This window comes from Sparus aurata, chromosome 21, assembly GCF_900880675.1.
Source record: "Sparus aurata chromosome 21, fSpaAur1.1, whole genome shotgun sequence".
Taxonomy (NCBI): Eukaryota; Metazoa; Chordata; class Actinopteri; order Spariformes; family Sparidae; genus Sparus; species Sparus aurata.
Genome location: NC_044207.1, coordinates 30,374,740 through 30,397,075, shown reverse-complemented (window position 1 = coordinate 30,397,075; position 22,336 = coordinate 30,374,740). Strand labels below are relative to the sequence as shown.

The 22,336-nt window shown below is 42.2% G+C and overlaps 1 protein-coding gene and 11 non-coding genes across 12 annotated transcripts in view; 1 reads left to right on the top strand and 11 right to left on the bottom strand.

The window, feature by feature from the left end:
• The window catches only part of LOC115572820 (double-stranded RNA-specific editase B2-like), a 33,542-nt gene that overhangs the window by 6,273 nt on the left and 4,933 nt on the right, over nucleotides 1-22,336 (top strand). Inside the window, exons 3-8 of the mRNA XM_030403285.1 lie at nucleotides 14,172-14,258; nucleotides 14,433-15,356; nucleotides 19,494-19,611; nucleotides 20,380-20,548; nucleotides 20,679-20,836; nucleotides 21,911-22,064. Of these exons, the coding sequence (XP_030259145.1) occupies nucleotides 14,172-14,258; nucleotides 14,433-15,356; nucleotides 19,494-19,611; nucleotides 20,380-20,548; nucleotides 20,679-20,836; nucleotides 21,911-22,064 (1,610 nt within the window). The remainder of the gene's footprint in view (nucleotides 1-14,171; nucleotides 14,259-14,432; nucleotides 15,357-19,493; nucleotides 19,612-20,379; nucleotides 20,549-20,678; nucleotides 20,837-21,910; nucleotides 22,065-22,336) is intronic.
• trnas-cga (transfer RNA serine (anticodon CGA)) lies at nucleotides 3,065-3,146 on the bottom strand. Its single transcript has one exon. It is a non-coding gene; the product is annotated as a tRNA-Ser (tRNA).
• On the bottom strand, nucleotides 3,855-3,936 carry trnas-uga (transfer RNA serine (anticodon UGA)). Its single transcript has one exon. It is a non-coding gene; the product is annotated as a tRNA-Ser (tRNA).
• On the bottom strand, nucleotides 4,851-4,932 carry trnas-uga (transfer RNA serine (anticodon UGA)). The gene has a single exon. It is a non-coding gene; the product is annotated as a tRNA-Ser (tRNA).
• On the bottom strand, nucleotides 5,823-5,904 carry trnas-uga (transfer RNA serine (anticodon UGA)). The gene has a single exon. It is a non-coding gene; the product is annotated as a tRNA-Ser (tRNA).
• Nucleotides 6,843-6,924, bottom strand: trnas-uga (transfer RNA serine (anticodon UGA)). Its single transcript has one exon. It is a non-coding gene; the product is annotated as a tRNA-Ser (tRNA).
• trnas-cga (transfer RNA serine (anticodon CGA)) lies at nucleotides 7,333-7,414 on the bottom strand. Its single transcript has one exon. It is a non-coding gene; the product is annotated as a tRNA-Ser (tRNA).
• Nucleotides 7,780-7,861, bottom strand: trnas-uga (transfer RNA serine (anticodon UGA)). The gene has a single exon. It is a non-coding gene; the product is annotated as a tRNA-Ser (tRNA).
• Nucleotides 8,044-8,125, bottom strand: trnas-uga (transfer RNA serine (anticodon UGA)). The gene has a single exon. It is a non-coding gene; the product is annotated as a tRNA-Ser (tRNA).
• On the bottom strand, nucleotides 8,580-8,660 carry trnas-cga (transfer RNA serine (anticodon CGA)). The gene has a single exon. It is a non-coding gene; the product is annotated as a tRNA-Ser (tRNA).
• On the bottom strand, nucleotides 9,594-9,675 carry trnas-uga (transfer RNA serine (anticodon UGA)). Its single transcript has one exon. It is a non-coding gene; the product is annotated as a tRNA-Ser (tRNA).
• trnas-uga (transfer RNA serine (anticodon UGA)) lies at nucleotides 10,332-10,413 on the bottom strand. Its single transcript has one exon. It is a non-coding gene; the product is annotated as a tRNA-Ser (tRNA).

Here is a 22,336-nt window from a genome sequence, read left to right as displayed (position 1 = left end):
AAGTTTCACCAGGATCACCTTTCTGATTTCCTTTTCTATCTGTGGAAACACAGGACGATTTCTCAGGAGAGAAATTTGAACAGTGAAAAATCAGGAGAAAAACAAGTTTAATGCGAGCCGCTCTGATTTGCTTTTCCATCACCAGTTTTACTGCGAGCTGAGTTGAGCTGAGCTGCATCAGTGATGGTCCTGGTCTATTGACTGCAGCCGACCCGTAACAACCACCGTCCTCCTCTAAAATCAATACTGAACTCACGTCTGTGCAGGAAACCTGAGAGAGGTTTTTAAAAGTCAGTGTGTTCAGCTCTCAGGACTTCTGTAGCTTCTTACTGAATCTTCAGTTTCTCTCGTCCTGTTTGTTCTTTCAAACATCTTTTACTGTTTCGTCGAGTTCAGTTCCTGCTGGTGAAAACACAACGTTTCCTGTAACGGTCCTTCATAATAAAAGCTTTTAAATTACTAAATAACGCTGTGCTTTTATTGTGAAGTTATACAAACTGAAACATGTTTGTAACTGAAGTAGCGAAGCCACTTTGTTGGCGGTGATTCTCGATTGTGCTTTGATAACAGCCCAATTGTGGTGGTAATGCGAAATCCCACACCGGGTCACACTGAGCAGAACCAGGCCAGCAGATGTGACGGGGAAAAAAAATGTTTTTAAGGCTCATTTTTCTAAATGTTTGTTTTTGTAATACTCGTTTTAATCACAAGAGGCTGGACGTTTTTTTTCACCCGGTGTGTCTACTTGTAAAATATGAAAATGTAGCAATCTGGATGCAGAAAATTGTCACAGTTTGAGAGAAAATAACCAAACCTGAACCTGACCTGAGCCTGAAGCTCCACACAACAATACAACCCAGATAGCAAAATGCTAAGCTAATCACATAGACTGATAATGTCTGGGTGAAAACAGAGAGCAACACTATCGTAGCTTCTCTGTCACAGAAAACTAAAACTGTGTCCCTGTTAGGAATGACTGGACAGGGTCTAATGAGCGCATTATGAAATGACTTTGTTAATAGGGTTTTTTCTCTGGGTGCAGATGACACGAGGACGTTGTTTCAGGCTTTCAGTTAAAAACATTTGGCTGTAAAATCCCCTTCTGCTGCCGTTTCAGTCAAATTAACAAACCGTCATGTGTTGGCTGTAAAAAGGAGAAAACATTCGACTGTCCCTCTTCCACTGAGGATTATGATTCTCCGGCATGGAACGAACAGCTGCCGTCTGTGTCGGCCTGTCAGAGGGTTTCTTGATGACGCGTCATGCGTTTTTGGACTTTTCTGTATATTGGATGCATTTTGGATAAGCGAGCTTCATCGTGCAGGCAAACTTAGTGGGGCATGTCAGTGTGCAATTTCACTGATGGATTCTGCAATCTCCACACTTCTCTGGGGCTCCGGCTTCATGAAAACATTAGCAATATGGTTTGTGTGCCCATTTAACTTAATTGCAGGGATGCTCAGCGGGTAAAGTGTGGCACTAACTCTGCGAGGGTTAAGGGTCCCATTTCCTCTCAGCTCAGTGTGACGGGAACTGCTGGGAACTCGGCGAAGGTTTGAGTTTTTTGATCCCCACTGAGCCTGAATGTGTAGAAAAAGGCAAAAGTTATGTTTAAGGTGAAATCTGTCGATGTGTAGGCTCTGGATTGTTTCTGATTCCATTTTTTTTCCTTGTTCATGCTTTAATATTTAGTTTTAAAGGATGCCTATGATGCTTTTTTTGTTTTTGTCCTTTCCTTCAGTGTGTTTTTAGATTTTGCACCAACAGGAGCTTCTCTCTCCCACAGAAAACACTGCTCCTGAATGCCTCGTCAGTTCCCACCTTTATTCCCGTGACTTCTTGACATCACACTACGTCACCGTGTCACACATTTGAATAATTAACGATAATTTATTAACGGTAGAAGTGAAGCTAACTGGAAGCTGAAAACCCGACAGAGCTGAACGGAGACTGACGGTGAGCGGTGCTGGCTCAGGTGTGCGTGAACTGGCCAATCAGAGCAGATGAGAGCCGAAGCCACGCCCCTTCCGGGTTTTACATTTAGTCTGGACGAAGAGCTGAAATGGAAATAAAAGGATGTGTTTATACTTTTCACCAGTTAAATGTGGATCAAGTCTACGATTCTCAGTCTTGTAACTTTTGTTGGTGACTGTTCAATAAAATTTAACCCAGAATTACCGCCGTAACATTTTTCTTTTAAATGATTGCCCTCTAACACATTCAGTCCACAATTAGAGACAAATGAGGCCTAATATTTCAAACTGATTAAGTGACAGTGAAGCAGCAGGCGAGGGCATTAAGAGTTGAAACGAGGCCGTCGTCAGCAGTCAACAGCCTGCCGTAGCTTACTGCTGTCATTGTTATTATCTCTCATTGCTATTTCATTGCACATTACCATATGTTTCAGGCAATAATTTCATCACTCATTTCCAAATAATGATCATCAGTCTGTTGATTTGAAAGCAGACGTTAAGCTTCTGTTGCAGACGTGTGATCTGATGAACTATATTTAGACTGAGAGAAGCAGTTTGTAGTCCGTTCTAACAGAGAGAGAACAATATCTGACGTGGATCTGCTGCAGCAATTAAGTTTGACGGCACATAAATAAAAGTGGTTGATGTTCCAAAATCCGAACAAAATGGAGGGTCTGTTTGGAAAACTGTTAAAGTTTAGATAAAGTATCGATAAAACAGTAACAGCTCAGACTTTAGGGATACTGTGTGATAAAATATCTTAATTTTGATCTTGCTGCCAGAACATCAAAAACAGAAGTGGATGTAAACATTTTCAGGAGGATGTGATTCTATAATATTATAGTAAAATAAGAATTTAACACCAGGCAATGAAACAACTGCCAAGATGGATAATTTGTTGAAGCGGGGCCATGCAACTGCAAAGTGACGATAAGAGAGAAAGACACGTTTCACTGGTGGTGATCCAGTTGATTCTCTGACAGATTGTTTGATCATGTAGGCCATCAGATATCAGAGAATATCTATCTGTTTATCTTTACCAACAAAGCATTGAGCACAAACTTAAGTTTAAATGTTTAAAGTTTGTTTGTCGCTGTGAGCAGGGTTCGAACCTGCGCGGGGAAACCCCATTGGATTTCGAGTCCAACGCCTTAACCTCTCGGCCATCACAGCTCCTTTCTGTGAATTTAACCCACTCTGTCCTGATTTACATCTACATTAACATTACATTACATTCACTCAATTCTCCCATTTCCCACTTGCCTTTGGGCCCAAGGCACAACTGTCCTGTTGTGGACGCGGCCAATCAGTGAGGACCTCCTCCTCCCACCAGAGACGAAGACGTTTTTAAGAGTTAACAGCTCTTAACAGTTATTTTGTTGCTTCCAAATGAATCTCTTTAGTTTCTCATCCGTTACCCTGTTTGTACTTTGAGCCATCTGCTGTATTTTACTGTTTCATCGTGTTCCCTTAAAGCTGTTCCTGGATTTCTGTTAAGTTACTGCAAGTGAAAACCCAACATGTCCTGAAGTTGCTGCTTCAATGTAAAAACATCCTTATACCTTAATAGGGAGAGACATTTGTCTACCATCCCTCTACTTAATTGAAAAGGTGGTATGAGCAATTGTGGAGAAGGTTAATTTCATTCACTGGTCATCAAATACAGGCAATGCAAAATCCATTTTATGAAGAAAAATGCCAATTTGATGAAGTATAACGCAGGTTTTAAAGATATGTGAACTGTTTTCAGAATGATCATAACCTCAAATCTTAATCTCAGGCACAAACAGCCTTTATATATTTCATATTTCGCACCTTCCTCATTAAATTCAGCAGAGAAAGAGTATGATCAAAGCCAGCATAGACAATGCAAAGCTTCTTCGCTGTGAGCAGGGTTCGAACCTGCGCAGGGAAACCCCATTGGATTTCAAGTCCAACGCCTTAACCACTCGGCCATCACAGCCAGATTCACTGAGTGTTATCAGGAATCTGACAAGACAACAAGAAGGGAACCCAGAACCCATCAGAAGACAACATTTTCCATTCCACCACAATCAGATTCTTCTTATCTCGAGCACTGACTCGAACAGCTGCTGATGGTAGCCGGTCATTTCATTCGAGTCGCTGTCTGCCTTGATTTGCTCACAGACTTTGAGTCCTCTCGAACGTAAGTCTCACCACCTCTCCATCACGACTGAATCCGCATAAATATTGTGTCTCAACATGTAGTACTTTGATAAACCCAGTAAATCAGCTTCCTTTGATTAAGAGTGAAAGGACTAACAAGAAACATGGCATCAGAGAGATGGATGCCTTCAAACGATGCACAGTTTTGAAGAAGCAGGAGTGTCCGGGGTTTTCTCAGAGATGAAAGACAAAAAGGATATGATTTGTTTTTTATGTTGACTTTAGAAACCGTTGATTACATTATTTCAGATCCTTTGTGAGATTCAAAACAGTTCTATCTTTTGCTGCAATGAATTAGGTCATGTGTTGGCTCCGCTTTGCTGCACAGCTCTTTCTTCACGTCGCTTAGATCGACTCCAGAATGAACATAAATTAGAAACGCAGTTCATCATACAGTGTGAACAACAGTCTTTGTCTGAGAGCCATAAAAGCACAAACAAAACAAACCTCAAGCTGTGTTCACTGAAAAAGATTATAATGAAACTATTGCATCTTCATATGTTTGACAGTCAATTGTGAATCGTGTATGATTTGAGTAAACTGTGCAACTCTATCATAGAAGAGAAAGCACACCAGGTCAGGTTGAGAGAGATTAGATGTACAACTCAGACTGTAGAAACAACCAACCTTGCATATTGGTATTCAGCTCTACATGTATAATGTGCCTAAACTCATCATTATTAACACTGTCGCTGTGAGCAGGGTTTGAACGTGCACGGGGAAACCCCATTGGATTTCAAGTCCAAAGGCTTAACCACTCGGCCGTCACAGCTTGTTCTTATCGCATTTTTGTACACAATGTCAGTCAATCAAATGTGTTCAGTAGACATCTATTGGGTTGATGTGTCTTAGCATTGGCTGTATTTTGCCAACCTCCTAGCCAACAGTCTGTACTGTAGATATTTGTAATTACAAGTCATAACAAGCAGTTGTATTGTTCACACTATACTGGTCAACTGACATGGAGCTCACACTGAGTGTGTAGTTAATTGTATGCGACAGCAAAATGCAAATCAAGACCTTTGACAGGACTCAAACTGTAGACAGACGACCAGACTGCCTGAGGTGGATTGTTCACTTCTCAAACAGTCAGTCATCTTGGTGATACATCCCTCTTAGGAAATTATCAACTACTCAAAAATAGCACAAAGTATTCCTTGTAGGGAGCTTTTTAAGTCCGATGACCGACCCCCACTGGATTCAAGTCCATCGCTTAACCACTCGGCCATCAAAGCATACCTTATACCAGTGGTTCCCAACCTTTTTTCCTTGAAGCCCCCCTTGCCTTTGTCCAAAACAAGCCAGGCCCCCCCAACCCCAACCCGCATACTGTAAAAGAATAAAGTTATTAATTACAAACTTTTCTTTGCAAAGATAAATGACAGTTGTAGGTTTTTTGCTCTTATTCTCCTTGTTTTACAATGTATATAGATACATTTCTTCCTTTTTGTTTCATCAGGTGTATCACACTCAAACACATTGGGAAAGTAACAAGACTCAAACATCACTGTGAGCAGAGTTTGTACCTGAATTGGCTCATCAGTGTATTCCCAGAGGGTACATCTGCTGGGTCAACTGGCTTGTTTATGACTTCAGCAACCAACTGACATTCTTTTTTGATCGAACAGAAACTTTACAAGCTAAGACGTTAATGTTAATAAACGCTGTGAGCAGGATTTGAACCTGCGCGGGGAAACCCCATTGGATTTCAAGTCCAACGCCTTAACCACTCGGCCATCACAGCTTGCCACTTTGACATTTTGCACTGTAATCAACTGTTAATACTGTCATTACCACAACTTTATTGCTCATACTACAGTGGTCAGATGACACAGAGCTCACACTGGACATGGATAGTTAATTTTATGTGACAGCAAAACATAAATCAAGACCTTCCACAGGAGTCAGACTTAAGACAGATTGCCTGAGGTGGATCGTGGATCACTTCTCAAGCCTTCAGTCTGACACATCAACCTTCCTTTTAGGAACTTATCAACTACTCATAAGTAGCAGAAACTATTCCCTTTAAGAAGCCACTACAGCTTACCTACATTATTGTATACAATTTCAGCCAACTTATTACCTCAACAACCTTCAACTTTCATGCTCACACTGTGTGGAGCAATGGACACGGAGCTCTCACTGAACTTGGCGAGTTGGCTTTAAATGACAGCAGAACTTAAATGACACTTTGGACAGCAGACAATGTTTAGTTAGATGATTACAATCTGTGAAATATCAGAGCTCCGACTAATATGTGACGAGATCCTAATACTATTGAGTTATTCACTTCTATCAGTGATTTATATGATATGACTTGAAGTTGTGTCCTTTTCTTTGCTGACGACTTTATGACGTTCATATCATCAAGCCAGTTTTGTGTAGGTTGCTAGCTCGGATGCTGTTGTTTCTTGAAGCAAATGCCCTCCACAGATACCATATATAAGGTTTTGAAAGCTAAAAAACACTTCTGGCAGCAGAAAATCTCTGGATTGTAGATTAGAGTGATCTCTGAAATATCAGAGGTCCAGTGAATTGCTCGACCAACAAGGTCGTTCCTCGCACAGAAAGCCAAACCACTGGCGCACTCAAATCCACATGTCACTCATTCGATTCTCTCAAGCTGTCATAAGTACGACAGACTGAAACTTTGTAAGCTTCTAAGACATTAACGATAAAGAACGCTGTGAGCAGGGTTCGAACCTGCGCGGGGAAACCCCATTGGATTTCAAGTCCAACGCCTTAACCACTCGGCCATCACAGCTTGTATCTGCTAATTTTTCGTAAACAATCTCGGCCGACCACGTTTGTTCCGTAGGTATCCATTGTTACAGTCACAGGGTCGACATGTCTTAACCAATCAGCTGTATGAACTTTTCTTTGCCGATGACAATAGAGAATTCAAGCTAGTTTTGTGTGGGCTGCTAGCTTGAGGGTTGTTGTTGTGTCTTGATTGATTCCGAAAACATTTACCAACTACAATACTGTTCACCACATATATTTTCGACACCAGATAAGCACAATTTGTGAAATATCATGTCTTGCACAACAAAGATCTTCCTCACATTAATATCAGCAGACTCAGGAATCTGCTTTTCAAACGCATTTTTCAGATTGTCTAAACAAGCAACAGCTCCATTTTTTGCACTCTTAACTGGCATTAGTTTGCAAACGCTGTGAGCAGGGTTCGAACCTGCGCGGGGAAACCCCATTGGATTTCGAGTCCAACGCCTTAACCTCTCGGCCATCACAGCTTTATGTTGTGCTATTTCTGCATACAATTTCCCCCATCGCCACTCACTTTAACATTGTACAAAAATGTTGCCAACTTATTTAAGCTATAACCTGCAAGATTTGTGCTCACAGATGCCATATAGTCTTGGACTGGACAACGTGCCAACCTGGTCCCCAAACACAACAGAATTGAGTTGCCTGTGAAGAATTTTAATGATTCGGCTCATCAGTGTATTCCCAGAGGCTACATCTGCTGGGTCAACTGGCTTGTTTATGACTTCAGCGACAAACTGACATTCTTTAAACACTTTTGGATTGTCTCAACCTGTCATAAGCAGCAACAGATTGAAACTTTGCAAGCTTCTCAGACATTAACGATAAAGAACGCTGTGAGCAGGGTTCGAACCTGCGCGGGGAAACCCCATTGGATTTCAAGTCCAACGCCTTAACCACTCGGCCATCACAGCTTGTTCCTCCTGGTTCATTGTGTACATTTTTAGCCAACCAAGTTTTTTCAGTTGGTATGCATGTAGAGCTCGCTGACTGACAAAAAAAAGTAACATAAGCCCACATCTGGTAAGTTGCAATTCATGTCATTCATTGTTTCAAGGGACTATTTATATCAAATTAACATTTCCAAACCTGACATCGCTGTGAGCAGGGTTTGAACCTGCGCGGGGAAACCCCATTGGATTTCAAGTCCAACGCCTTAACCACTCGGCCATCACAGCTTATCTTGGGGCATTTTTCATATACCAAATCAGGCGGTCAAGTTTGTTCAATAGGTATCCATTGTTACAGTCATAGGGTCGACATGTCTTAGCCAATCACCTGTATTAACTCTTCTTCGCTGATGACAATGGAGCATTCACATCATCAAGCCAGTTTTGTGTGGGCTGCTAGCTTAGAGGTTGTTGTTGTGTCTTCTAGCAGTAAGGATTTGGATAACATTATCTAACTACAATACTGCTCACCACAGATACTTTCAACAGCAGACAGTAGTTAGATAGGCACAATCTGTGAAGAATCGGATGACTTGCAAGACAAAGACCTTCCTCACGCTAAAAAACAAACAACAAGCAGACTTGTAAATCTGCATATTAGTTATTTTGTAAAAAGTATTTACGCGATTGTCTTACAAACAAGAGCTTCATTTATTGCACACTTGAGAGGCAAGAAATTACATGCTGTGAGCAGGGTTCGACCTGCGCGGGGAAACCCCATTGGATTTCGAGTCCAACGCCTTACCCTCTCGGCCATCACAGCTTGCTTTTGAGAAGTTTTTTACTCTAAATGCTTGTTCCTCACACAGAAAAGGTCAAACAACAACTGGCAGATTCTAAAATGTGCATGTCACTTATCCTAGTGATTCTTTAAAAGCTCGTTTTAGATTCTCAACCTGTCACAAGTAGCAACGGCTTGAACCTTTGAAGGCATTGAACACTGATGATCGCTATGTGTAGGGTTTGAACCTACGCAGGAAAACCCTATTAGATTTTTTCTCAGAATTGTCCTTATAATATGACTTCTAACCTTCTCAAAGATGAGCCAGCAGGAAGTTGCTTAGAAGTTTCTGAAAGCCCTCAGTCCTACAGACTTGATGGATTGTCTCAACTAGTCAAAAAAGGTTCTTGCTTGAAACTGTTATTGCCCTCACACACCAGCCAGACTCAAACCAACAGCCAACTGCCTTTATCCGACCTCTCCGTGGGCTCTTGTCTGACCCGTTCGGCAGAAAAGCTGCAACACACCGCTTTGAAGTGCTGCCAAATCCACAGTAGCGTGTACGTTCTGCGCTTGTGCACGATGCAATAAGCCTCCGTAACAGCGGGTGGCGCTAGTCTCGTGCCAGTACTCCAAAACATGGAAACTGGAAATGACGGAACGGAGTGCATAAAAAAACAAGGCGCACAGAGTATTCGGGCCCTCCTACACGATGCGCTGATTCGCTAGCACCCCGCCTATCAGAATGGTCATACAGCTAGCACACAACCAATCAGAGAATCCAATGGCTCCGACGGCCAGCAGCCAACAGCCAGCCTTCAGGTTTAATCCGAGCAGACGACATCCGCGCCGTTCCAAAAGCTTCTAATGCAGCTGAACACACTTGTTCCCAAACTTGTCCAAGTCTCCCCAAACACTTCAGACAATGGCTGGCCTGGTGTGTTTCAGGCTTTAGACAAGCTCTTTACGCATCATCGCTGTGAGCAGGGTTCGAACCTGCGCGGGGAAACCCCATTGGATTTCAAGTCCAACGCCTTAACCACTCGGCCATCACAGCTCGTTTTAGCAACTTTTATTGTATATAATTTAAGCCAATTTATCACGGCAATAACCTTCAACTTTCATGCTGACACTGTGTGGAGCAATAGACACGGAGCTCTCACAATGTTAGTTTTAAATGACAGCAGTCTGACCCAATGAAACGCACCATCATATTGAGTAAACGTCTGATTTCTTTGGTTGGAACATTGTTGGAAACATTTGGGTTGATGTAAGTACACAACTCAGCAAAATATACAACAAAGGTCTAGTTGTTTTATACATCTTAAAATTTGGGTTTGATTACTTTGAGCAGTGTTATGTTATTAATCCAGTAGGATAATCTTTATTTATCACCGTTTGCTCATTCATGACTATATTATATTTCGCAACATACAGTTGGAGGGTGGACATATAAATACACAACAACGCTGTGAGCAGGATTTGAACCTTTTCAAGTACAACGCCTTAACCACTTGGCCATCACAGCTTGTTTTTGCAGTTTTTCGTATACAATTTCAGCTGACCAAGTTTGTTCAGTAGGTATCCATTGTTACAGCCAGTTTTATTGCATACAATTTTTGTCATGATGAGGACAAGGAATTCACACAGATACTTTTATGATAGACTGATAATAGCTTATTTATCCCAAGGCAAAGCTTTAAAGCCAGACATCGCTGCGAGCAGGGTTTGAACCTGCGAGGGGAAACCCCATTGGATTTCAAGTCCAACGCCTTAACCACTCGGCCATCACAGCTCATTTTATGCAATATTGTATACAATTTTAGCCAATCAAGTTTGTTCAGTTGTTATGCATGAAGAGGACGAGGAACTCGCACTGATTTATTTCCTGTTCCCTCCTGATTCTCTTATTACTGTCGCTAATTTATGTTTGAGCAATGGCACATTTTGTTGTTAAAATCAAAATGCTCATATTACAGAAATTCAACTGTGTAATAGTTTAGTTTACGAACTTTTTTCCATTGTAAAGTTGGACAGATTTCCCGTCTTGTGCTGAGAGAAGGATTTTTGTGGAGCAGTCACAATTATTTAACATCATCTGAACTGACGAAGTCTTTGTGTTCGGGCTCATGTAAACCCCAGGTTAGTAAATGGCTTAATAAGCGAGAAAGGTCAAAGAAATCGTATTAAATATGAAAATAACGAACCAAACATCCACTATTACAAAATAAGATTAATAGAGAAGAAATTATTTAGAAAAGTTTCCATATTTCTTTGCCCTTGAGGAAAGACAGTCCACATTACGAGTAAATGAAACCGCTTGCCATTAATTACGCTTAGCAAATGAGATTATCCACAGCTGTCAGCCCACACACACACACACACACACACACACCGGACAGCGAGCGTGTGCTTCTCACTTCCCCCCCGCCATGCCTAATTTCATTATTCTATTAAATAAGGTTCATTAACAGCGGCTGGTTGGAAAAAACTTTGCGTCTAAGGTTTGATAAACACGAGCACTGTGGGATATGAAGCGATGAGAGCTTCCTGTTCTCATCTCCGCTCGGCCGTTTAGTCTTTTTCTTGTCCAGTAAATTCTAGTCTGTTGGTTCCAAGTGACTGTTCTGGGAAGTCTTAATGTCAGCAGGGTTGTTTAACTTCCTACTGTACATAATTCCTTTGGTCAGATTGTTATACACATAGTTTATCTCGAGTGCAAAACAGTTGGAAGTTGAAATGGTCACAGGTTCAAATCCGGCCCAGAGTGACGTACAGCTGAGCTGATAGTCGTGAATTCTTCATGTTTCCCAGCAAAGACCTTTACTGGACTCATCAATTAGCCACCTGTCGAAGGTAACGCCAAACTAATGCTGGGCTGGATATCAACAGAGTATCCATTAACCTAACCGCCTCGCCGTAGCTGCTAATTAGCTCAATTAGCCGTGCAGTAACTCTGATTCTGGAGAGAAAAAGCATCATATAGAGCAGGAATATTTCACATCTACGTTTAAAGTGTGTTTTAATGAGGCGATTAAGCTCGTCTTAGTTCAGTTAAAGAGAGGAAGTTGAATTCAGACGGTGTACGGTTGTATTTTTGTGTTTAAGATTAAGATAGGTGCAAGAATATTTCCTTTCTTGACCTTTTGTGAATTTGCTTTGTTTACTTATTAGACTAAAAAAGCGACATAGCACACTTTCCTTCTTGGGGTATAAAGTGGTATTACGAGACTCAACAGATCGGGGCTAGCTGGTTAGCATGCTAACTTCAGGAGACTTCCTACTTAACTTCAACAGAGTTGTTTCTTCAACCTCTGTTGATAATGTTTGGACCAAGAACTACATTTGATATGTTTTATTAAATTCCTTCCTTTAAGTCTTCACCACATATATTATGTTAACTATAATTAGACACACAAGGTCAAAATTCCAGTTCGAAATGACATGCCAAACATTTTAATGTAAGTAAACTGAGTTGCTGTTTTATTTTAAAACCGTCAGACCTTCACATCACCTGTGTTACAACACAGCAGCTGCAATTTAATTTTTGCTTCACAAACCCATGAGTGAAGCTCTGTGATCTGTGAAGACTACAGGTAGATTAAACAAATCATTTGTCATGTTGCAACCTGGTTAACCTTCACTTAAACTGAGTGTAAAGTCGAATACTGCAATCCCACAAATGTGGTGTGAGTTAATGAAGTGTGCGTGAGAGATGAACGAAAAGGTGAAAGTGACAAAGCGTGGGAAGGTGCGAGGGTTTAGCCGATATACCACAAAAGACAAACACAGTTATTATCTTCTTTTTTCATCCCAGGATAAATGGCCCCATTAGCCGTGATGATGCAGGTCATTAAAACATCTCCAGCCTCCACCTGCCGCTGCCTTCAGAAGCTCCAGCCTCACATCATTACATCCACATCCCATCTCACAGCTCCCGCTCGTATCAGCCCACCACTTAATGGCATCACACACCTAATATAACTGCAAGGTGCAAGGTTAATGTGCGATAGTTTAGTGTGCACTCTTCATTATTCTAATGACTTTTAGTTTGCGTCGCGGTGCCCTCCTGAATCGCCCGTCACCGAGGGGTAAAAATGGGCCACACGGGCTGTAAAATCACCCAACAGGAAGTCAAAACATTCAGAAGCAACAAGCACATTTTATCTCGATACCAATTTCATATTATTATCAAATTTGGATTTAAAATATATTATTTCTTCATCCAAAAATGCTCCAGAATGAGTCGACATCGGCTGGAAAACAACTGGAACCACTTTTCTGCTTCCTACAGACACTTATGACCCGAACAACGATTTATAAACGTCTTAAAATGACTTATTATTCTCATGTTGATCCAGGCGGGCGTTTATCTTTCATAAACAATATCAGATCATATAACTGTGATAATATAAATGTCACTGCAGCTCGTATATCTCCGTGTTTATGTCGATATGTGGAGTCCAAACTCCCCCACAAATGCTGTGAAATGGTTGCAGGGCACCAGAGAAATATAAATGGGGTCAGTGGTTCAGGGGAGAACAGAGATCAGCAGGTGATTTATAACAGTGTCGGAGCTGCGGGTGTTTCCTGAAGCCAAATCCTAAAAATCAAAATACGTAGACGATAGAGCGAGTTTTTGAGTTTAAGTAGGGAGAAGAAGGCACTCTGGGTTTTTAAACAACTGGCTACCAAATTAAGCTTTTCTAAGGTCTTAGACATTAAAGACAAAAGCCAGGTGTTAGCAGATGTTGGTGGGTATTTTGTTCAGCATGAAAGGATTTTACATCTCGTCACCACCAGCAGGAAACCCGTCCAGATTCCTCTCAGACATTAAAATATCTGTCAGTCTCCAGTCTAACAAATCACCTCTTGTGTCTTCAGGATTAGAAACATTCAGTCTTGTCTTCGGGAAGTATTCGCCCTCTAAACGTCTTCTGATCAAATGTTTCCAGCTGTTTTCATCAATCATGAACTCTCGATAGATGAACTCTACTGTAAACTTTTAAAAACCCTCCAGATAAAATCTGCACATGTGATTCTGAACAAAACTAAAAAACTAATCGTAGCAATTTTCACGAAATAACGGTTGATTTATGGGAAAGAAAAGATGCTATCAGACTGACACACTTCAACCAACCCGCCAAATCTGATGAAGATCGATTGTGCCTGATTCAGAACCTGTGTGACCGGGTTAATAAGACCGAGCTCGAGCCCCTCGACGGTTCCTCGGTCCTTATCAAGACACCTTTCAATTACCCGCCCGCCTCTGAGCCGCCTCTCTGTTTGTTTCCACTCCGGCCTGTTAGCAGGAACTCTAATAGCCCTCCCGGCCTCGATCACTACGTTTGCACTATCGCCATAAACGTGTTTACCTCGGTCCGTTTCATCACTCTGACGGCGCCGAGTGAATGTCAAGCGATGTTGCTTTCAGAGCCGTGATGTAATCGGGCTCGTTTCACAAAAACACAAGAACACAACGTCACACAAATGATCCGTCTGTCTGTGATGTTGCTTCAAATGTGAATTAATTGATGTATTCCTGTTTTTCAGAACGGAGCAACATGTTATCGACCCTCATCAGTCCCATCAGGCACTGGGACACCGGAGCATCGTCAGCCGAGGACGCAGACAATTCAAGTAAATGCATTCCATGTCCTGCCACAGTGACCAAAACACACCACACAGTTTAAAAACTAAAGATCAGAATCTATAAAGTGGAACCAGACATGTGTCAAAACCTCATGCCTACATTACCCACAATGCAAACAATCTAAACATTCCTTTCATGTCTTTATTTCGATCTGTCAACAGGTACGAGCAGTTTGGAGACTCAGGACGAAAAGAACCAGTTGGACTGTGACCTGCTACGAAAGTATCATCCCATCCACGTTTTGCACAAGTTTCCCCAAACACGGGCCGAGAGTTCTGAAGAGGAAGCAGCCGCTGCTGGACGGATTCTACCAAAGCCACCTGACCTGTAAGAGGGCGTCCTGGACCGTGACCCAGAAGAACGCTCTGGTGCAGCTGAACGAGTTACGGCCCGGTCTGAGATACGAGATCGTGTCAAAGACCGGCCCGCTGCACGCTCCGCTGTTTTCTGTCGGCGTGGAGGTCAACGGTTTCCACTTCGAGGGCAGAGGGCCGACAAAGAAGCAGGCTAAGATGCGGGCTGCAGAGCTGGCTCTCCGCTCCTTCATCCAGTTCCCCAACGCCTCCCAGGCTCACGCCACCATGTCCACCTTCAGCGGCGCTCCTACAGATTTTACGGCAGATAGACTGGACCTCCCCGACACGTTCCTCGAAGAGTTTGAGCCAACGCTGCGGGAAAACTGTGACCTCTTCCACTGCAACACAGCCAGAAACGAGGTTTTCTCCAGCGTTTACAACCACAGACGACTCGTCCGACTCACGTTGGACTTCTCAACGAATCCAAAAAGACGAGCGCTCGGCGCGTCACTTTTAGAGCACCTGAACCCCGTGGTGCTGCTCAACGAGCTGCGACCGGGACTCAGGTACATGTGCCTGACGGAGAGAGTCCACGGCAGGCCGGTGAGGAGTTTTGTGATGGTGGTTCGGGTGGAGGGGAGGGTGTTTGAAGGGTGTGGTCACAGTAAGAGGCTGGCCAAGGCTCAGGCAGCAGCAGCCGCCCTGCAGGCGATCTACAACATCAGTCTGGGACCGGAGAGGAAGGTCGCCGGCCTCCAGGGCAGCAGGGCCAAAAATCAGCTACCTCAGGTGAGTCTCTGGTTTCCTCCTCTCACCTGAAGCTCTCATCATCCAGACTGATTTGGTGGAGTTTTGGCAATATCATCACGAAAGATCTCAGTACTCAGGATCATCCACAGAGCTTGTTGAGAGCGGTTTTATAGAGGAACTGTTTTCTCATGTTTTTTTCGCAACTTCATGTTTGTTGGAGTTGAACTTCAACTACTTCAACTACGCTCTGCTTGGGTTCAGGCCCATTAAACCACCTTGTTAGTGTTCGAGAAACATCACAGTCTGGCTCAGAATACCTGTTTTGATCGGCATGATTATGGACGGAGACGGTCCAACTTCCTGTGAATAACGTCTGGTGTTGTTTGGCTGAAAATATCCCTAAAAATATCCGGTGGTGGGACTTGAACAGCGGTGCTTCTGACTTCCTTAAAAGATATATTTCTTTCAGGTCTGTATAAGAATGTCTGCTCAGCACGGAGACTGCGATGCCCTTCACATGTTACAGATATATTCCCTCACTTGCAGACATCCGTTCAGCTTCGGGCAGCGGCTCTGAATCTGCCCTTTATCTCTTCAGCTCTCACCATCTCTTCTAAATGGTTTGGATAAATGGGTCCGAGGTGCGCCGTATGCAACCAAATGGAGTGAGCCGCACATCAGCGTGGCCATCGTGTCCCGAGGCCTCGAGAGCCGGCTGGTGTCCTGTACGCTCGTCTGCAGCATCCAAACAACTTCATTACGTCCCGGAGCCTCTGAGAATTGTCCTCTGCGTCTTTTCCTGTCGCGCTTTATGAATACAAGAACATTTGTCTCCGGAGATCGGCTGAGCATCGGCCGTCGTACGAATATGCAAAGGAATATGGAGGTTTTAGAGAGACGTGTAGGCGCTTTATTAAACCCCGGGGCAGACGATAGATAAGAGGATGCAAAGGTAACATTTGGATGAGAAAATATGATTCTGAGTTTGAACAAACTGGTGATTCCACCTGCTTCAGGCTGATGCACCAAAACCGAGCAGTTTTCAGGAGCTTCCTCCTCTTTGTCTCGTTTTTTTTTTTTAAACATCCTCCCCGACTGCTCATTTAGCATCATCTGCCCTCCGATATGAAGTGTCTGTCAGGCGGCGTGACGCATTAATGAACATTATTACAGCACATTAGGGATGAAGGAGGGGTGGCAGCAGACCAAGGAGACTGAGGTGGAGCGAGAAGGCGGTGTGAAGAGCATAATAATCCCACGGATAATTGTTTAACACACTCATTACGCACGACCTTGTGCCACTGTCATCCTGAAAACAGTGAGCGAAAGACTTCGACTCGACATCTGATCCAACAAAACGAGACATCTGAGACGCAGACCGCTACAGACAGAGTGGTCGTGTCCATGTCTGGGACTCAATGACGGGAAGAGTTTAAATTCTTCACATATATTGTTGGGTTTGTTAAAGCTGAGTCTGAACACGTGTGGTTTAAGCTATAATGGATCTTTCTGCAACAGGGAAAGGCTTGAATGTTTGTCTTTTAACTTCCTGTCTGCACCTGAAGATCTGCTGCGTGTGATCACCTTCCACCTGACGTTTCAGTAAATATCTGACCAGTTTTCAATCCAATCTCTAGAATACATGATGGCAATGTTTGTTTCTGCAAGACACGGATGTGTTGCAAGACTGTGGTTAGGTTTAGGCACATTGGCCACTCGATTAGGGTTAGGAGAAGATCGTTTCTTCAATAAGAACTCAAAGTGCTTTAGTTTTAGTCGATGAAGTGTCTCATCCGTCCAACAAAAATGTTTATTTGTCCCAGAGACATCCTAACCAAAGGACATGTTTCAACTCTTTCTGTCGCCACAAACACGGCGTTCATTTCAGCAGCAACAGGCAGGAAAATATCCCAACGTGTGCCTGAAAATATCCGGTTTTGTCTGCTGGTTGAAGAAGCAGCCGGCATCTTCAAGTTACTGCATGAATACGACACCATCACCCCGACTGTGCTGCAGCCTTCAACTTACAGGTGGCGTAAACACTCCCACGTGTAATTAAAGCTGCAAAAAACAAGCAAATCATCCTCATGTTTGTTTTCTGGTGGATGATCAAGTTTAAACACTCAGTGGAGGTTTTTTATCCTCTCCTCCAGACTAGAGAAAGAAATCGGCAGGCTAAGAAGAATTATTTTCTGAAAGAACAGCTGATATTTATCTGATCTTGTCAGAAGCGTCGCTGTGTTTTTTCCACACCGTTGTTTGTTTTGTTGCTCCGTTTGGCATTTCGCTGAACTTTGCCTCACACACACCAACTTTTTTCTGACATCTGCCCTAAAAAGAAGACAGTCCCCTAAAAAAAGATAATGAGACGTGTTTTTGACGAGAGGCTCCTCACCACCTCTTCCTCCGCAGAGTTTTGGAGTGAGAAAACATCCTGGACATCGCTGACAGACTGTCAGAGACTTTTTGGCGACTCGCGATGCCAGAAGATGTCACAGCTGTCGGAGCGTCTCTGCAGAGTCGCTGTGTTCGGTGGCTGTTGTCTGTCCGAGGAAAATAAGACAGCAGAAGTCACAGCGTCCTCATTATCCTCCTTAAATATCTGTAACACAACAAATCATCCAGTTTCTCCTGCCAACATTTAATAATCAGTAGTATCATTGATTCTTTATAGAGATTATAGAGGAAGTGATCGTCTCTGCTTCCTTACTGAACCTAAAGAATGTTTATTTACAGGTTTCACACTTTTATATGAAATGTTTCAATATGTTCATTATCTTGCTTGCATTTAATGATATGATGATTAAAATGGCTGATGGACTTCGAGGGACTTTTAACTGTTTATAAATCATTCTCATGATTCTTATGATGATTATAAATGACCTGTGCTGGTGTCGTATCGCTATTATACTTTTTACATATATGTTACTTATGTTACATATTTTACGAATGTAGGATCGTACTAAATGTTACGTATTTAGTTACGTATGTATGTTACATATGTACACTGTGTATGTTAATTACATAAATATGCATGTGTGTATATATGTTACATATGTACGTGTGCAGGAATGTCGTGTATGTATGTATGAATGTTACGTATGTATGTATGTTACGTATGTATGAATGTTACGTATGTATTAATGTTAAGTATGTGTGTTACGTATGTATGAATGTTACGTATGTATTAATGTCACGTATGTATGTATGTTACGTATGTATGAATGTTACGTATGTATGTATGTAACGTATGTATGAATGTTACGTATGTATGTATGTTACGTATGTATGAATGTTACGTATGTATGAATGTATGTTACGTATGTATGAATGTTACGTATGTATTAATGTTAAGTATGTATGTTACGTATATATATATGTTACGTATGTATGAATGTTACGTATGTATGTATGTCACGTATGTATGTATGTATGAATGTTACGTATGTATGTATGTAACGTATGTATGAATGTTACGTATGTATGTATGTTACGTATGTATGTATGTATGAATGTTACGTATATATATATGTTACGTATGTATGAATGTTACGTATGTATGTATGTTACGTATGTATGAATGTCACGTATGTATGTATGTATGAATGTTACGTATGTATGTATGTAACGTATGTATGAATGTTACGTATGTATGTATGTTACGTATGTATGAATGTTGCGTATGTATAAATGTATGTTACGTATGTATGAATGTTACGTATGTATTAATGTTAAGTATGCATGTTACGTATGTATATATGTTACGTATGTATGAATGTTACGTATGTATGAATGTTACGTATGTATGAATGTTACGTATGTATTAATGTTAAGTATGTATGTATGTTACGTATGTATGAATGTCACGTATGTATGTATGTATGAATGTTACGTATGTATGAATGTCACGTATGTATGTATGTATGAATGTTACGTATGTATGAATGTTACGTATGTATGAATGGATGTTACGTATGTATGTATGAATGAATGTATGTATGTTACATATGTATTTTGCGCATTAATGTTGCGTAAATATGTTAAACACCCAGTGAGGAATGCAGAACCCAAAACATCTGAAACAGACGAAAGTGTAGATAAATAACTGTGTGACTTTTGAATTGGACCTCTTCATCTCTATCATCTCACAGTTTCTACCTTTTTCTTCTTCTGCAGTTCTTCGCAGAGTCGATCTTCCACCTGGTGAGAGAGAAATACATCCAGCTGACAGACGGTTGTTTCTCCACCTCGCACGCCCGTCACAAGGTCCTGGCGGGGATCGTGATGACCCGAGGTGAGCGGCGGCGGCGGAGACGATATTCATCCCATCTTCAGTGTCAAACTGTAGCTGAACATTTCAAACCATCAAGATCCAACACAGATCCAACATTGTACACACAGATTTAGAAGAACTTCAAACTGAGAATTTGAATAATTACAATATTAATTAGCAACTAATGGCGGGGTCCGCCACATATAAATAAACTGTGTTCTCCTTTAAGGTCAGTTTATTACTTCAGTTTATTCAGTCATGAAAACAAAGAGATTTTGTTTGTTTAGGCAGAAAATGAAGATCTTTCTCTTCTCATTAACACTTCAACAAAACTGCGTAATGCCCCTTTAAAGCATCTGACACCCTCTTGTCTGAAAATAAGAAAAATGGCGGCAGTTCCCAGAAACACGTCGCCTCAGATCACCCTGAGGTGACGTCCGGAGGGGAAGCAGTCGTCCCCTCCGCCCGGTGAATCTTTGATGAGGCCCGGCTGCGTTACAGCTCCGGAGTCATTGTTCGCCCATCGACACACTTACAGCGCTCACTTCTCAGACACATACACTTTTCATCAGCTCGTCTCAGCCCATTAACGTCCTGGTTGTGACGGGACGGCGAAGCGGAGGAGCGTAAAGGGAAATGTCGAGTTTTCCCGCTCTGAGAGTCAAATCAGGCGTCTGGTCTGAACGCCGTTGTGTTGAACGTCTTGTTCCATCAGAGAATCAGCTGTTTGAGATGTTTGTTCTCATTTGTTTTCTTCAACACACTCTGACTCTTGTTGTCTTCTTCTAGGATTTGACCTCAGATCAGCCCAGGTTGTGTCTCTGGCCACAGGGACAAAGTGTCTGGACTCGGACAGCATGAGCGACCGCGGCGGGACGCTCAGCGACTGCCACGCCGAAGTCGTCAACCGGAGGGCGCTGGTTCGATTCCTGTATGCTCAGCTGGAGCTGCTGCTCAGGTACGATCCTGAAACACTTCCTGATACTGAACGTTTCCTTTACGTAATATATTCAGTTTTACGTATTTTGTCAGAAGTCTTTAGTTTCTCTGTCTCACGTTGGACTTTCCATCTTCTCTCCCCTCTGAAGTCAGTCAGCAGACTGCGAGGAACGATCCATCTTCGTACCAAATAAAGGCGACAGCAGCGTCTTCCGACTGCGAGACGGCGTCCTCTTCCACATGTACGTCAGCTCGTCGCCGTGCGGAGACGCTCGACTCAACTGCCCGTACGAGACCACGGCTGCATGTGAGAGACGACGCCGACACTTGTCTTTTTTGTTTACATTATAGAAGTAACTACAATTATAAACAAAATGCTAAATAATAATGGAAGACGTTGATGTGTGCTGCAGAGATATCGACTGAAATTAGCATGCTAGCAGCTAGCTCCGGCCCGGACTACTAATGAGCGCTAACTGAGCTATTAGCAGCAGTTAGCGCTTATACTGTTGATACGCTCCCCATTGTTTGTTTGTTTTGAGTCATTCTTACATACTGCACCTTTAAATATGTAAATCTTATCAAATATGAGCTCATTTAAAGTTCCAGAATATGAATCTGAACTAAATTAAACATCCAAATGTGTGTTTTGTTCATTTTCCTTCCATCAGTCACGAGATAGAAAGACACGTTATAGAAAGCCGGCCGTCGTATCGTTCTGCAGCTTCATCTCTTCTGCTCCTCGCTGCTCAACAAACTCCGGCAGTTTCATTCATTTTTAAAGTTAAAATCTCCCACAAAGCACTTTAGTTCAGTGACAACATTAATTAGTAAATACCAGAACGTCTGGCTTCATCAATCAGCTCGGTCTGTGTTTCCTCTGCCTGATTGTGACTGAATTAAATGCTGATGCTGTCGTTTTGCAACAAAACACAACAGTTACACAACAATTACACAACTATTACACTATATTCAGCTATTTAACAACATGTACAATCATGTTTTCTTCCCGCAGGATGAGCTCCAGGCTTTGAATCCATCTTTTATTGTAGTCAAACCGGTTAATTAAACTGTCACGTGACGCTCAGGAGCCCAAAAATACTTTTTTTTATAAACCTACATTGTGAAAGAAGAATCTGTGTCACAACCCCGTCATCATTTCTCTGATAACATTTTGAAAGTCAAGAAGAGCCACAAGATTAAAAATATTGTATTTGTATTCAAGGTAGCTGAACGCTAAACTGGAAGTTAGCGAGCTGGAAAAAGTCTTGTGATCAAAGTCTGTAGGATTCATCAAAACAAAGTGCTGAAAACAAAACGTGACGAGAGCATTTCAGCCGAGTGTCTTTAAGTCTTCTTCTTCTTCTTCTCTTGGTGTCAGATCCCAGCAGGAGGTTTCACTGTCACCTCCGGGTGAAGGTGGACGGAGGCGAGGGGACGCTGCCCATCACGGCACGAAGAGCCAATCAGCAATGTGACGGGGCGTCGCCGGGCAAACCTGTCGTCACCATGTCCTGCACCGACAAGATGGCCAAGTCAGTTTCTAATCTAACCTTATCTTTTTACTTTCAGTTTATTCTAACTTTGGTCTTGTTGCATTGATAGAAAACTGTTCGTTGTATCAAACTTTTCATGCAGTGAGATATTATTAGCAGCACTTCAGTGACATAAACCTTTAATTTTATCTCTAAAAAATGAATGATGAATCATCGGTTTACAACAGATGTAGTTCACCTCTCTGTTCTCTTTTCTTTACCCTCTTCATTTCCTCTCCGTGGATGTAAACACAGAGGTTGAAATCTGTCAC